Below are 16,870 nucleotides of genomic sequence, written 5' to 3'. Positions count from 1 at the left end.
CTAGCAAGCTTGGTCGTAAATCAGAGAGTGCCTCCAAAAAACAAGTAAACAACAGTGGCGCGTACAGAGGTAAAATGTAGTACATATGTAGAATTTAAAAAACAACGGATTTATAATAAATTACATTTAAAATAAATAGTTTATGAGAATAAAGGAATTTTTGTAGGAATAAGGGTGACCTTCAGAATGTATAAATGTAAAATAATGTATAAAGAAATTATTCAATTTCTAAAACCCTTAAAAGCGTATGGCACTGGATCCCTCGACAGGCAATGACTTATTACTTTGCATCGAATATGATCCTACTATAGTGACGGCATTGATTTGTGTGTCTTCATTGTCGAATTTCTATGGGATAAGAAAAAACGTGTGAAAGATGAGATTTGACAAAAATGGATGCAATAACTCCCAATTAGGAATATGCCGTCCAGCTGTAAAATTACAAAAAAAATAGGTTAAAAATAATATATGTTAAGTTGCACCCTGTATATATTATGTACATTTCATTTAAACAAAATGTAAATTCCTTAGCAAATAAACTTAGGGGGAAATGAAATGGCTGCCTTACGTGGGACAGGATAACATCTCGTAAACGGATCTCCGGTGAATCTTGCTACACAGGAACAAATTGGGCTGTGATTGATCACTTGACAATTGGCGCTCAAACCACAAGTACCGGGACATGGGTCAACACATTTCTGATTAATACAAGCTCGGTTTTGAGCACATTCCGAACTGACAGTGCACTCGGGTCTACATCCTGGAGGACTACCGATATAATCGGGAAGGCAAGAGCATACCGCCTGACCGTTTACTTCTCGGCACTGACTATTTGGTCCACAAGGAGTTGGTTGGCATGGATTTTGCGGTACTTCAGGTACTAATGCTAAAAATACAACCCGTTAATTTTAGTTGTGACTTTTTTAATTTAACGCTTACGTTCTGGTGGGGGTAAATTGCAGTATCGGAACGGATCTCCAGTATAACCGGGCAGGCAAGTACACGATGGGAGGTGATTGATTACTTGACAGTTGGCATTCTGACCGCAAGTTCCAGGGCAAGGATCGGCACATTTATTATTAATACAAGCCTTATTAGGGGCACAGTCAGAGTTCAGACTACATTCTGGTCTACATCCTTCATAAGGATTGCCGATATATTCCGGAAGGCAGGTACAAGAACCGGCCCTGTTGTGTACTCTACAGTCAGCATTTGCCCCACATGGGGAAGGATTGCAAGGAGAAATAACCTCATCGGGGACTACGGCTTGAATTAAAATGCAGGCGGTAAAAGGATCTCCGGTGTAACCAGGTGTACAGGCGCAATTCGGAGTGTGACTGAGTACTCTACATTCTGCATAAGCTCCGCAAGTTCCAGGACAAGGATCTTTACACTTGTTGTTTATACAAGCCAAAGGATTTGCGCATTCGCTATTACTGACACATTCTGGCCTACAGCTTGGCGGGGACCCTATAAATTCAGGAAGGCAAGAACATGATGGAGAGCCATTTATTTCTTTGCACTGTGCATTGGGTCCACAAGGAGATGGTAGACAAGGATTCGTAGGTTGTGGGGATTCTTCTTGAGCTACAAAAAAGTTTGTTTATAGAACGATTTTAAGAAATTTACAACTTGAAACTTACGAATTAAAGAGCATCTGATGAAGGGATCGCCTGTATATCGCGGAGGGCAACTACAAATTGGATTGTGATTGACAACTTGACATTTAGCGGTTATTCCGCAAGTTCCTGGACAAGGGTCGATGCATTTTTGATTAACACATGCTTGATTCAAAGAACATTCTGAGCTAGAAATACATTCAGGTCTGCATGTTGGAGGACTGCCTATATAGTTGGGTAAGCACGAGCAAACTGCTTGTTGGTTGATTTCCCTACACTGACTGTTTGTACCACATGGTGATGGCGTGCACGGATTTACAATGACAGGCACTGTAATGTAAAAGTTTCAGTATCACTTTTTTCTTTTTTTGTTTTATATATTACCTCTAATTTCCGTGCATACAATGAAAGAGTTTCCAGTAAAACCTGGCAAACAGGCGCACATCGGTATGTGATCGTACACCGTGCATTGAGCATTTTGGCCACAGGTTCCAGGACAAGGATCAACACACTTATTCCTTATACAAGCTTTATCTCTAGGACACTCACTGTTGGAAATACATTCTGGCCTGCATCCAGAGTAAGGGTCACCCTGATATTCTGGCAGGCAAGTGCATATACCGTTATCACATTTGGCATTGGAGCCACAAGGAGATGGATTACAAGGATCTTCTGGTATCGACGGTTCTAAAAAGGGAATTTTTAATTAAGGTAAATAATGATGGTTGTAGTAATTATCGGCTGGAATACGTACGAGGTGGTTTGATAACGCAGCTAGTGAACGGGTCACCAGTATATCCTTCAGGACAAGAACAGGTGGGTATGTGATTAAAGACATTACATTCGGCAATAATACCACAAGAACCTGGACACGGATCTACACATTTTTGGTTTATACAAGCCAAGTTACTGGAACATTCTGAATTTATGGTGCACTCCGGCCTACAATTGGGGGGACTTCCAAAGAAGTTTGGCAAACAGGAACAAGATGGCGAGGAACCGACATCTCTACATTGGCTGTTCGGACCACACGGAGAAGGTACACATGGATTAACAATAACTGGTTCTGTATGCAGCGGTGGTGGTGCTAAAAATGTACGATCATCAGGAATCCATATAAAATACTAGTTAAGATAAATCTTACGTGGTATTGGGAAGCAACGAGTGAAGGGATTCCCAGTATTTCCATGCTTGCAACTACATATTGGACTGTGGTTGATAACCTGACATTCCGCACTTAAACCACAAGTGCTGGGGCAGGGGTCAATGCATTTTTGGTTTACGCAAGCTCTGTTCGAGGGGCATTCAGTGCTGACCACACATTCTGGTCTGCAACCAGGTGGACTTCCGATATAGTTTGGCAAACAGGAGCATACGGATTGGCCGTTAACTTCCCGACATTGACTGTTTGGACCACATGGAGACGGTTGGCAAGGATTTGTTGGTTCTGGTTTAATATCTAAACATGTGAATATATTATGACGGATTCGAAATGAGATTATTTACTTTTTTACCTTCGACGATAATAAGATTGCAGTATCTGAATGGATCACCAGTATAACCTCCGATACAAGTACAGGAAGGTATGTGGCTAACCACTTGACAGTTTGCATTGGGTCCACAGGTTCCCGGACATGGATCTTTACATTTGTTATTTATGCATGCCTTGTTGGATGGACAATCGGTGTTCAATGTGCATTCGGGTCTACAGCCTTCATAAGGATTTCCTATATAATCAGGAAGACAGACACAAGCGCCAGCTCTGTTTTGCTCTCTGCACTGAGCATTGGAACCGCAAGGTGATGGCGAACATGGAGACACAACTTCATTTGGAATGGCTACCGGTAGAGAACACTGACTGAACGGGTCTCCGATATATCCTTGAATACACAGACAGTTTGGCGTGTGACTAACCACCCGACATTCCGCATTCAATCCACAAGTGCCTGGACATGGGTCTTTGCATTTCTGGTTTATACAAGCTAAGTGATTGGGACATTCACTGTTGCTGATGCACTCCGGTTTGCAATTAGGTGGAGTTCCGACAAATTCCTCCAAGCAAGAACAAGAGGGTGAATCACCTACGGCTCTACACTGAGAATTTGGACCGCAAGGAGAGGGTTGGCAAGGATTGACAGGAACAACTACTGGATCTTCTTCTACTAAAATAAAAATATGTTATATAAAGCAAATTTTGGTTTTAAAGATGGTCTTACGTCGCGGGAGGCATCGAATAAATGGATCCCCTGTGTACTGCGGGGGACAACTACATATAGGATTGTGATTTACTACTTGACAGTGAGCGGACACACCACACGTTCCAGGACAAGGGTCAATACATTTCTGATTCACGCAAGCCTCACTGAGGGGGCATTCAGAGCTAGTGACACATTCGGGTCTGCATGTAGGAGGGCTGCCTATAAATCCGGGTATGCAGGAGCAAACGGCCTGTTGGTTTATTTCCCTACATTGACTATTGGGTCCGCAAGGGGTTGGGCTGCAAGGATTTTTAGGTGGAGGTCCTAAAATTTATACAGTTTAGAAAAAAAGGGACACATTAAAGAAAATGCACAACATACGTTCAATACGCCTACAGCTGACAAACGCATTTCCTGAATAATCCGGCAAACAACTGCACATCGGTATATGGTTTACTACATTGCACTGTGCGTTTTCGCCACAAATTCCTGGACAAGGATCTTTGCATTTACTTTGTAGGCATGCCTTATCTCGGGAACAATCATTGTTCAAGACACACTCTGGCCGACAACCTCGATAAGGATCTCCTTGATATTCTGGTAAACAACTGCAAATTCCATTATCGCATTGTGCGTTTGATCCACAAGGTGAGGGGTTGCAGGGATCTTGCTCGACGGGCTCTCTGATTGGAGGTTTAGGTTGGCAATAAGTAAACGGATCGCCGACAAATCCTTCAGCACATGTGCAAATGGGTGTATGGTTTATTACACTACAAACGGCTCTTGAACCGCATGAACCAGGACAGGGATCCTTGCATTTTTCTCTGATACAAGCTAAATTGCTGGGACATTCTGAGTTGATAGAACATTCTGGCCTACAGTTTGGTGGACTTCCGGAGTAATTTGGCAAACAAGAACAGGAAGGGGAACCTCTGACATCTCTACATTGACTGTTTGGCCCACAAGGGGATGGTACGCAAGGGTTAAGTGTTAAGGGTTGAATGGGTTCTGGTGGAGGTGCTAAAAAGAAATTGTAATTAATAGAAGAGCCTAAGGTATTGAATGCTTTATAACTTACGAGGTACTGGATAACACCTCGTGAAAGGATCCCCAGTGAATCTTATTTCACAACTACAAATTGGACTATGGTTTATAACCTGACACTTGGCATTCAAGCCACACGTGCCTGGGCAAGGGTCAGCACATTTCTGATTTATACAAGCTTTATGTTGAGTACACTCTGAACTGACAGTGCACTCTGGCCTACATCCTGGAGGACTACCGATATAGTTCGGCAAACAAGAGCAGACTGCTTGACCATTAACTTCGCGGCATTGACTATTAGGCCCGCAAGGGCTAGGATGACATGGGTTCCTAGGAGGTTCATCTTTTAAAGCTGCAATGGGTTATTATTAGTAAAAATAACAATGAGGAATAAATTGCCTTACGTTCAGAAGGAATTATATTGCAATATCTGAATGGATCTCCAGTGTATCCTACTACACATGTGCAAAGCGGCAAGTGGTTAACAACTTGGCACTCTGCGTTTTGACCACAAGTACCTGGGCAGGGATCTTTACATTTTTGATTTATACAAGCCTTGTTATATGGACAATCTGAATTTAAGACACATTCTGGTCTACAGCCTTCGTAAGGATTTCCAATGTAGTCGGGAAGACAAGTGCAAGAGCCGGCACCGTTTTGTTCTTTACATTGTGCGTTGGCTCCACACGGTGATGGGGTACAGGGTGTTAAACGTTCTGGCGATATTTCCGCTAAAAGGGTAAGAGTTTTGTAATATTTTATTTAAAATTGTCCATTATAATTCTTACGTAATCTGGGAGTACATTGCGTGAATGGGTCTCCCGTGAAACCAGTTGGACAAACACAGTTCGGAGTGTGACTAATTACTCTACATTCAGCATTAGGTGCGCAAGTACCAGGGCAGGGATCTTTACACTTTTGATTGATACACGCTAAATGATTAGAACATTCACTGTTACTAACACATTCAGGTCTGCAGTTCGGAGGAGAACCTTGATATTCAGGAAGACAAGAACATGATGGAGAATCTTCAACAGGTTTACACTGACTATTAGGTCCACATGGTGATGGTTGGCAGGGGTTCGTGGGTATTACTTCTGGTTCACGCTCTACAAGAAAATAAGTAATTTCTTATTCAAATGGGACATTACGTGTCTTACCAATCACTAAACATCTAACGAAGGGATCTCCGGAATAAGATGGTAGACATGAGCAAATGGGATTGTGATTGATGACCTGACATTTGGCATTAATGCCGCACGTTCCTGGGCATGGGTCGATACATTTTTGATTAACACATGCTTGACTTAACGAGCATTCTTGACTCGTAACACATTCTGGTCTGCATGTAGGAGGGCTACCGATAAATCCTGGGATACACGAGCAAACCGCTTGATTATTAATCTCCCTACACTGACTGTTAGGCCCGCAAGGTGTTGGATTACAAGGATTTTTCTTGACTTCAGCTGGAATCGGAGAGCATACTAAGAAGGCATTTCCCGCGTAACCTTGTATACAAGTACACATAGGAATGTGATTAATAACAGCACATTCAGCATTTGTTCCGCAAGTGCCGGGACAGGGGTCTATGCATTTATTTCTTACGCAGGCTTTATCTTTCGGACAATCAGAGCTCAAGATACATTCGGGTCTACAACCTGTATAAGGATCACCATGGTATTCAGCTAAGCAAGTGCAAACACCATCGTTGCATTGTGCGTTAGAACCACAAGGTGAAGGGTTGCACGGGTCCGTTATTGTAGGTGCTGGTGCTAAAAGACAGATCAGAGTAAATAAAGACAATTAACAATATAAAAACCAGTCATACTTGAAGGTGGTTTTGGTTGGCAATAGCTGAACGGATCTCCGGTGTATCCTTCAGGGCAAGTACAGATGGGAGTGTGATTTATTACGCTACACTGCGCACCAGCGCCACAAGAACCAGGACATGGATCTCGACATTTTTCTCGGATACAAGCCAAATTGCTAGAGCATTCCGGATTGATCACACACTCTGGTCTACAATTAGGTGGGCTGCCGATGAAACCAACTAGACAAGAACAGGATGGAGAGTCTCCTATTTCTCTACATTGAGAATTAGGTCCGCAAGGTGAGGGAACACACGGATTTATTTTGGCAGGGGGGATTTTAACGTCTGGGGGAGCTAAAATTTGCATATAATTAGTGGAAGCTATGTACATTGAATAGGGTTGTTCCTGACGTGAGATTTTCGATATTCGCAAATACAAAAGCAAGTGTAAATATTTCATGTTGATATTCGTAAATGCAAAAGTGGATATTAAAAAGTAACTAACAGATACTAAAAATAAATTAAGAACTTCAGTGTATTTGTAAGTAAGTGAAATTAACAAATTTGAAATAGAAAAGGTGATTCTTGCGCTCATTTTAAAGTTCGTAAATGACTTAATTTTGGAAATACAGCTTAATTAAGTTAAAAAAAATATATGAAAATATAAAATTTGAATGGTAACATTTAGTGGTCAAGATAGCTTAAAATTACGCATTATTTTGAAATAATTTGGGAAATATGGATTTTCCTAAAACCTTTTAAAATTACTTGGAGATGTACGCTAATTGTTTTTTAATTGTTTCAACAATAATAAATAGTTTTTTTAAGAACATTTAAAATAATTCAATGAATTTTAAATCGAATTCTTTCAAATTTAAAATATAGGGGTTTTCGATGTCGCTGAACAAGAATATGAAGTTGGAAAATGAAATCTGCAGCTTACTCGAAAATATAAAAATCATATTCTTATACCATTTATAATAATAATAATTTAATTCTTATAAACGAAAAATGCTTTTAAAATAAATAAAACTGATTAGACTTATATCTGAGTCTACATCAATAAGAGAACTTATATTCACAATTTTAGATACAGAATATACGTTTTAAAAATGAATATTAAATCAATTCATCAAAAAAATGTTATTTTTTTGCTGTTATAACAATTTTCCACTTATTATAAAAAAAATATTTTTCGCTGGATTTACTTTTTTTAAGGTCTTAAGTTAATTCTTTGATGGTTTATTAAACAAAAAAAAAATTTTTGTACATTATTAAACTTCATTTAACAATAAATTTCACGGATTTTTTATGAAATATTTTTATTTTTTGTTATTTTTTGTTTTTTCATCTATTATTTCAATTTTTTAAGAAAAATAAAATGCACCAACTTAAAGTAGAGATTTTAAGTTTTAAAAAGTGCTCTCATAAAATTTCAATCACATTTGCAACTACATATAGTTTTTGATCTATAAAGTATGGCCTAAAAAGTCAAATTTGTGATTTTTTAAAATTATTGAATATGTTGGGCTCAATATTTTTTAAATTAAATTTTTAAGATTTTTTCCATATCGCTCACTGTTTCAATCGTCATTTGAAGAGTAATCTGTGAAAGTTACAGATATTTATTTTAAAAATTAAAAGAATGACAGCTATTTTATTATTATTATACAAAATTATAGAATGACGTAAATTTGTAGACGTACTATATATATATATTTTTTTTTTCTCAAGTTTAAAGACATAAAATTTTGATAGACTCTTCTTTCATTTAAATTTTTGTGAGGTCGATTTGATCAATTAGATCAAAAGTTATAACAGATTTAGTGAAACGCGCTCGGGCCCGTGCGCTCTTCGAGAGCTATACTTGGGTACCGCCTGTCTCATTTTTCATACATTAGAAAAAAAATCTACAGCCTTCAATTCGTATTTTCGAAAAAAACTAACATTTTTAATGTAAAATTTCCTGTTCTTTCGAATGGCACAGTTAATTTTTTTTTTTAATTATATATTTTGCAAAAACTGTAATTTTGCAACTAATTTGTTAAATAAATAATTTAGCGTATACTACAGTTGGTAACTTTTTATATGTTGTTTCTGACAACTTTACAAAGCGAAAAATAAAAAGTTCTCTCTTCCAGTAATTTTCGCAGTCAAAATCTATCTTGACCAGTAATTGTAATTGTGTTTACAACAAAACATTATTATAGATCTTTTCCTTGAAATGAGCAGATTTACAGTTATTTTCAATTTATTCCACTTTGTAGTACCTAAGCCATTTTATTTAAAAAAAAAAAATAATTTGAAAATAATTCGTTTTCCAAATAAGATGGAAGAGACTTCTTTATATTGAATGCAGAATCAAATACACTTTTTTTTTTGTTGAGAAATTCGCATTCACCAAAAAGTCTGCAACAAAATGTGCAAATTCAAATGCGAATATTCGGAACATCCCTAATTTTGAGTTCACAGAATTAACTTACGTGGTATAGGGAAACATCTGGTAAATGGATCACCGGTATATTTCGATTGACAACTGCAAATGGGGCTATGATTTATAACTTGGCAATTAGCGTTCAATCCACACGTGCCTGGGCAAGGGTCGGCACATTTCTGGTTTATACAAGCTTTATTTGGAGCACACTCAGAACTGACAGTACATTCTGGGCGGCAACCAGGGGGACTACCAATATAATTTGGTAAGCATGAGCAGACGGCCTGTTGATTAACTTCACGACACTGACTGTTTGGTCCGCAGGGTGAAGGCTGACAGGGGTTCTTGGGAGTGTCATCCAATTGAGCTAAAATGAAGGTCTGATAGATAAAAATCAAATAATTTATTACTGGATTGTTCTTACGTTCTGGCAATTGTAAATTGCAACGTCTAAATGGATCACCCGTGTAACCTGGGATACAAGTGCACGAAGGCAAATGATTAATAACTTGGCAGTTGGCATTTTGTCCACATGTGCCAGGACAAGGATCCTTACACTTGTTATTGATACAGGCTTTGTTGGAGGGGCAATCTGAATTGACAGAACATTCTGGTCTGCAACCTTCATAAGGATTTCCAATGTATTCAGGTAAGCACACACATGATCCAGCATTATTTCTTTCCTTACACTGGGCGTTAACACCACAAGGGGATGGATTGCAGGGATTTATAATTTCAGGGACAGGGTGTTGAACATTACATTGCGTGAAAGGATCTCCAAAGTAGCCGGAAGAACAAATACAGTTTGGAGTGTGACTAACAACTCTACATTCCGCATTTAATCCGCAAGTGCCAGGACAGGGATCTTTACATTTTCTATTTATACAGGCTAAATGACTAGCACATTCGCTGTTACTGACACATTCTGGCCGGCAGTTTGGCGGTGCACCGACGAAATCTGGCAAACAAGAACAAGAGGGGCTATCATTTATAACTCGACATTCGGCGTTGAAACCGCATGGCGAAGGTTGACAGGGATTGATGTGTTCTTGTATTGGTTGTACATCAGCTAAAATAGGAAGGACAAGTTATTTTGGTAATTTAACACGAAATCAAGATTCTTACGTATTGGGATGCAATTTGTAAATGGATCTCCTGAATATTTAGGTAGACAACTGCATATAGGATTATGATTGACAACTTGACATTGGGTATTGATTCCGCAAGTTCCTGGGCATGGATCAATACATTTCTGATTTACGCATGCTTGGTTAAGTGAACACTCTGAACTTGTAACACACTCTGGGCGGCATGTTGGTGGGCTACCTATGAACCCTGGAACGCATGAGCAAACAGCTTGTTCATTTATTTCCCTGCATTGACTATTGGGACCACAAGGAGATGGGCTACATGGGTTCTTTGGAACTTCAACTAAAATTGGGTCAAGTTATATCTACTACCTCTAAACAATGTTATCAATTATTACCTGGAATTCGATTACATAAAATGAATGCGTTTCCTACATATCCTTCAATACAAGTACACATCGGTATATGATTGATAACCGAACAAAGGGCATTAGTACCACAAGTACCAGGGCATGGATCGACACATTTATTTCTTATACAAGCTCTGTCTCTGGGGCAGTCATTATTGAGAACACATTCTGGTCTACAACCCCTGTAGGGATCACCTTGGTATTCAGGTAGACAGGTACAAACTCCATTGTCGCATTGGGCATTAGGGCCACATGGTGAGGGGTTACAAGGATCGGTTATCTGGGGTTCGATTGTCGGTGGTTTGAGCTGGCAGTAACTAAATGGATCTCCAGTATAACCCTCAGGGCATGTACAGATCGGAGTGTGATTTATAACACTACATTGGGCTCCGGAACCGCAAGAACCCGGACAAGGGTCTCTACATTTTTCCCTCATACACGCTAAGTTGCTTGGACATTCTGGATTTATTGTACATTCCGGTCTGCAATTTGGTGGACTGCCAATGTAACTGGCCAAACAAGAACATGAAGGTGAACCGTTAATGTTTCTACATTCACTGTTGGGGCCGCAAGGAGAAGGAATACAAGGGTTTACAATAATGGGTATCCTCTCTGGTGGGGGTGCTAAAATAACAAGTGTTTGTCAAATAAGGAACAAATATACAATATAATATGACTTCTTACGTGGTATCGGGAAACATCTGGTGAATGGATCTCCAGTATATCTCGCTTGGCAACTACAAATTGGACTGTGATTTATAACCTGACAGTTAGCATTTAAACCACATGTGCCTGGGCAAGGGTCAACACATTTCTGGTTTATACAAGCTTTGACATGAGGACATTCAGAACTGACAGTGCATTCGGGCCTACAACCGGGAGGACTACCGATATAATTTGGCAAACACGAACAAACGGCTTGACTGTTAACTTCTCGACATTGGCTGTTTGGTCCGCATGGCGACGGTTGGCATGGGTTTGAAGGAGGTGTATCTTTTATTGCTAAAACAAGAACTTGTTTTATTTTGAAAAAATATAAGTCTGTAATCCTTACTTTCTTTTACTATGACATTGCAGAATCTAAACGGATCTCCTGTGTACCCCGGTGTGCAGGTACAGGACGGTAAATGGTTAATGACTTGGCAAATTGCATTTTGTCCACAAGTTCCTGGACAAGGATCCATGCACTTGTTTCTAATACAAGCCTTATTAGAGGGACAATCAGAATTTAGGACACACTCAGGTCGACAACCTTCATAGGGGTTGCCAATATAATCCGGTAGACATGTACAAGACCCTGCGTTGTTTCGTACCTTACAAACAGCATTTGCACCACATGGGCTTGGCACACATGGATTTACTAATTCTTGTGAAATGGGGGTTTGAATGAGTCTACACTGAGTGAAAGGATCACCTTCATAACCAGAATTACACACACAGTTGGGTGTGTGGCTGACTACACGGCACTCTGCGAATGTGCCGCACGTTCCTGGACAGGGATCTTTGCATCTTTGATTTATGCACGCAAGATGGAACGGGCATTCGCTGTTAGTAACACACTCTGGTCTACAGTTTGGAGGAGAGCCTGTATAATCTGGTAAACAAGAGCATGATGGGGAATCGCCTATTGCCTTACACTGGGAATACAAGCCGCAAGGGGTCGGTTCGCAAGGGTTTATTTTGATTACTGGCAAGTCCTCTGCAGCTAAAAGAATTTAGAGTTCGCTATTAATAAAGAATTTGTAAAATATAAATTAATTTTTGTTATATCAAAATTTTAGTTTGTTTCTTTTAAGGAAATGTTTTATAAATGGCATCTGAATATCAAACTTCTATTTTCAATTACTACACATTTTTTACATCTATTGCTCTATAAATCAAATAACATGTAATTCTTACGTTTTGGAAGACATCTTGTGAATGGGTCGCCAATATAGTTCGCAATACAACTGCAAATCGGATTGTGATTGATGACTTGGCACTGAGTATTAATTCCACAAGTACCAGGGCAAGGGTCGATGCATTTTTGATTAACACATGCTTGAGTGAGAGAACATTCTGAGCTAGTGAGACATTCAGGTCGGCAAGTAGGTGGGCTACCAATAAAACCAGGTACACATGAACAAACAGCCTGTCCGTTAATCTCTCTACATTGACTGTTTGGTCCGCACGGGGATGGATTACATGGGTTTCGTTTAGGTGGTACTAAAATACACTTACACTTAGTATGAAACTGACAATGAATGTTAAAAACCTACTTTCTACTGCTCTGCAGTCTACAAATGCGTTTCCGGTATAACCGGCTGGGCAACTGCACATGGGTATGTGGTTGATAACCTGACAGATAGCCGTTGATGCACAAGTTCCTGGACAAAGATCAATGCATTTGTTTCTGACACAAGCCCTGTCTCTAGGACAATCACTGTTAAGTACACATTCAGGCCTGCAACCCCTGTATGGGTCTCCTTGATATTCGGGGAAACATGTACATATGCCGTCGTCACATTGAGCATTTGCACCGCAAGGTGAAGGGTTGCACGGGTCTTTCACCACCTGTGGTTCGATTTCCGTAGGTTTGAGATAACAATTTGTAAATGGATCACCAGTAAAACCTTCTGTGCAAGTACAAATAGAATTATGGTTTAATACGGTACATTGAGCATTAGTTCCGCAAGATCCCGGACAAGGATCTACACATTTTTCTCGAATGCAAGCTAAGTTACTTGGACATTCAGAGTTCATTACGCATTCTGGGTGGCAGTTAGGAGGGTTACCAATAAACTGAGGCAAACAAGAGCAAGAGGGTGATCCGCCGATATCTCTGCACTGAGAATTGGGCCCGCAAGGCGAAGGTAAACAAGGGTTTCTTATAGGTTCAGGTTCAGGTGCAGGTGCTAAAAAGTGTGGATATAATTTAGATGTAAAAATGTAATCAACAGGGGTCTTACGTGGTATGGGGTAACATCTCGTAAAGGGATCTCCGCTGTAACTGTTTATGCAACTACAGATTGGGCTGTGGTTTATGACTTGACATTTAGCACTGAGACCGCACGTCCCAGGGCAAGGGTCAGAGCACCTTTGGTTAATACAAGCTCTGTTTGATGGACATTCTGAACTTACTACACATTCAGGTCTACAACCAGGTGGACTACCTATATAGTTTGGTAAACAAGAACAAACAGCTTGCTCGTTAACTTCACGACACTGACTATTTGGTCCACAAGGTGTTGGCTGGCAAGGGATGGTCGGCGTAACATCGGAAACAGCTGTGCAGGGGAGAAATTGTATTAAGAACAAGAATTTTTATTTCGTAAACAATGTCCTTACGCTCTGGGGGGATTATGGCGCAAAATCTAAATGGATCCCCGGTGTATCCTGGTCTGCAATTGCATGAGGGGGAGTGGTTTATGACTTGGCAATCAGCATCTGTGCCACATGTTCCCGGACATGGGTCCACACACTTATTTCTAATACACGCTCTGTTGGAAGAACAGTCTGAGTTGTGAACACATTCAGGCCTGCAAGATTCATAGGGGTTTCCAACATATTCGGGTAAACATAAGCAAGAACCAGCTCCATTTCGCTCCTTACAAATTGCATTTGTTCCGCAAGGGGAAGGCACGCAGGGATTAATTTGTTCTGGGGGTTGGACTTTTTCTATAACGTAAAAAAATTGTAATATACAATTAAATGGTTGTTATTGACAGTTTGCCTTTCATTAATAGCTTGGGGAGACGTCATTTGCTAGTTTTGTTTTGATTAAACCTCCATTGGGATATCGCAAAAAGCACAACGTTAGGATTATTCACCACCATGTAATTTTATATCTCGAACCTTTATTAACTGCTTTGCTTGTGGAAGCATTTGATTAAGTTTTATAATATTGTAAGCGCATCAGGGAGGGAGGGGCAGTGTATATTACGCTCGTGAACCTTTTCCGCATTTTGTTTTATAAAGCTCTGTTATTTGTTGGGGGGGGGGAGTATTTAGCAATTGGTTTTTTTGTAGCAAAAGGCGTTGTGAGGGGTATTAGCGTGGTATGGGGGGTTGGGGAACGGCGTTGATGTAGAAGCTCGTTATCGTTGGGGGATTATCCTTACCTTTTTATCCCCTTTGCAAAGGAAGCAGTTATTTACAGCAGAAGCTAAAAAGCATGCAAGAAAAATGAAGTGCTCCTTTATTTTATTTTCAATATCTACTAACGTAATATGTTTTAATAATAATACAGTTTCTCTCGTATTATTTGATTGTTGTTTATTTACTATTTTTAAATTTTAAATTATATTTTTTATTGCAGTGTTCCAAAAAGTTAGTGGCAGTCGCAGAAAATTGAAATTGACATATTTTGAAAATGAAACATGGGACTCATAATATTTTGGAAGTATTTCTATGCTGGAGACCTCTCATGACGAAAAAATTTTGAACAAGAGTTATATAGGAAATATTATAACAGTGGTAGCCTATACTCACATACTTCTATGTATGATAGAAGTATGTGCCTATACTGAGATCTTGAAAAGCATAGCACATATGTATATGCAAAATATTTAAATTTCACAACTGATAGATATCGTCAGATGTTTTTTTATAGTTTACAAACTTTTAGAACATTTGTAGGTTTACAATTCAAATTATCTTTTTTCTATGTAGTGCCTTCTATAGGTATTTGTTAAAGCAATTAAGACAATTCAGTTGGTGTTCTGCAATTGTTTTTTGTAAGCGATACTTCGAAAAATCACTATTAGCCCAGTCATTATAGACATGAAAGAGCCTGTTTCGGGAAAAATATACTATTAGAAGTTTCTCTGCGGAATATTGTTCGGAAACCTGTTATAAATAAAATATCAAAAAATCAACTCAACGCTAGTTGGGAAACTTTGTTTTAACAGTGGTCAAAGTTATGGAAAAGTGGTTTTTTGACTCATGTAAAAAAACTATTATTCATAGCGAAAAAAAGTTTATACAAAAAAGGTAAGTATTAAATAAGCCTATAAAATGATAAAAGTCCGATTAAATTCCGATAATTTGTGTATGCACAAGAGCTCAAAAATGGTCGAAAATTGCCGTTTTTTTCAATTGCTAATAATTAATGCAATTTTCATCGCAGACACTTGTAATTCAGGATTTTTGAGGCTTTTTGCACCCCTAATAAGTAGTAAAAATTTCAGCACAAAAGCTTCATTAGCTTGGCGTTGGCGGAATTCGTTATCTAAGAAGATGCTATTTTCAATTCATTTTTCCCAAGCTCACAGGAGTTGTACGGTTTCGATCATTAGTTGTTTTTGTACCTAAATAGTTGTATTGACATATACAACGCTTGTGAGCTTGAGAAAAATGAATTGAAAATAGCATCTTCTTAGATAACAAATTCCGCCAACGCCAAGCTAATGAAGCTTTTGTGCTGAAATTTTTACTACTTATTAGGGGTGCAAAAAGCCTCAAAAATCCTGAATTACAAGTGTTTGCGATGAAAATTGCATGAATTATTAGCAATTGAAAAAAGCGGACAATTTCGACCATTTTTGAGCTCTTGCGCATAAACAAATTATCGGAATTTAATCGGAATTATCTTATTTTACAGATTTATTTAATACCTACCTTTTTTGTATAAAACTTTTTTCTCTATGAATAACAGTTTTTTTACGCGAGTCAAAAAACCACTTTTCCATAATTTTGACCATTGTTTTAACAAAGTTTCCCAACTAGTCTCGAGTTGATTTTTTGATATTTTGTTTATAACACGTTTCTGAACAATATTCTGCAGAGAAACTTCTAATAGTATTTTTTTCCCGAAAAAAGCTATAATGACTGGCCTATATATGTATATCATAGTATCTCAAATGTGAATTAATTCGTAAAGAACGAAAAATTTTTAAGCAGGCTTAAAATGTAAAATTTATTGAATTCCTATTCCAATAGAGGCAATAGAAACAGCTAAAGAAGAATTGATGAATTATTGACATTGCTGTTTATAACAAGTGAATAATAGAGTTTCCTTATGTCACTTTCATATTTTTAGACAGGACCGTCTTGCACTTTTACATTTAATTATTTTGCATTATAAATTAATGAAATTTGAAATACTGCAGTTTTAACTAATGCTAATTAAGGCGACATAACCATATTTTTAATAGAAAGGGTGATTTTCAGAAAAAATGCTTCCAAAAAAAAACCTTGTAAGCCTGGTTTGCCAGCTGGATCATCGTAAGTTGTTAAAACATTACATCCAGAAACCTACTACATATGTATATATATATATAAGCTCTG

General features: G+C 38.6%; 1 protein-coding gene across 1 annotated transcript in view; it reads right to left on the bottom strand.

Annotated features, from left to right (window-relative positions):
* Nucleotides 1-16,870, bottom strand: part of LOC108904997 — an 84,882-nt gene that overhangs the window by 36,605 nt on the left and 31,407 nt on the right. Inside the window, exons 32-55 of the mRNA XM_018707749.2 lie at nt 13,931-14,260; nt 13,552-13,869; nt 12,862-13,497; nt 12,503-12,808; nt 11,658-12,308; nt 11,288-11,605; nt 10,592-11,227; nt 10,231-10,536; nt 9,530-10,174; nt 9,155-9,472; nt 6,690-7,025; nt 6,022-6,633; nt 5,650-5,970; nt 5,266-5,592; nt 4,896-5,213; nt 4,199-4,837; nt 3,836-4,141; nt 3,134-3,781; nt 2,764-3,078; nt 2,374-2,706; nt 2,004-2,306; nt 1,644-1,949; nt 940-1,587; nt 569-886 (exon numbers count right to left, since the gene is read on the bottom strand). Coding sequence (XP_018563265.2) covers nt 569-886; nt 940-1,587; nt 1,644-1,949; nt 2,004-2,306; nt 2,374-2,706; nt 2,764-3,078; nt 3,134-3,781; nt 3,836-4,141; nt 4,199-4,837; nt 4,896-5,213; nt 5,266-5,592; nt 5,650-5,970; nt 6,022-6,633; nt 6,690-7,025; nt 9,155-9,472; nt 9,530-10,174; nt 10,231-10,536; nt 10,592-11,227; nt 11,288-11,605; nt 11,658-12,308; nt 12,503-12,808; nt 12,862-13,497; nt 13,552-13,869; nt 13,931-14,260 — 10,194 coding nt within the window. The remainder of the gene's footprint in view (nt 1-568; nt 887-939; nt 1,588-1,643; nt 1,950-2,003; nt 2,307-2,373; nt 2,707-2,763; nt 3,079-3,133; nt 3,782-3,835; nt 4,142-4,198; nt 4,838-4,895; nt 5,214-5,265; nt 5,593-5,649; nt 5,971-6,021; nt 6,634-6,689; nt 7,026-9,154; nt 9,473-9,529; nt 10,175-10,230; nt 10,537-10,591; nt 11,228-11,287; nt 11,606-11,657; nt 12,309-12,502; nt 12,809-12,861; nt 13,498-13,551; nt 13,870-13,930; nt 14,261-16,870) is intronic.

The sequence above is a fragment of the Anoplophora glabripennis genome, unplaced genomic scaffold (assembly GCF_000390285.2).
Source record: "Anoplophora glabripennis isolate ALB-LARVAE unplaced genomic scaffold, Agla_2.0 scaffold73, whole genome shotgun sequence".
NCBI classification, from domain to species: Eukaryota; Metazoa; Arthropoda; class Insecta; order Coleoptera; family Cerambycidae; genus Anoplophora; species Anoplophora glabripennis.
This window is presented reverse-complemented; position numbering and strand designations above follow the sequence as displayed.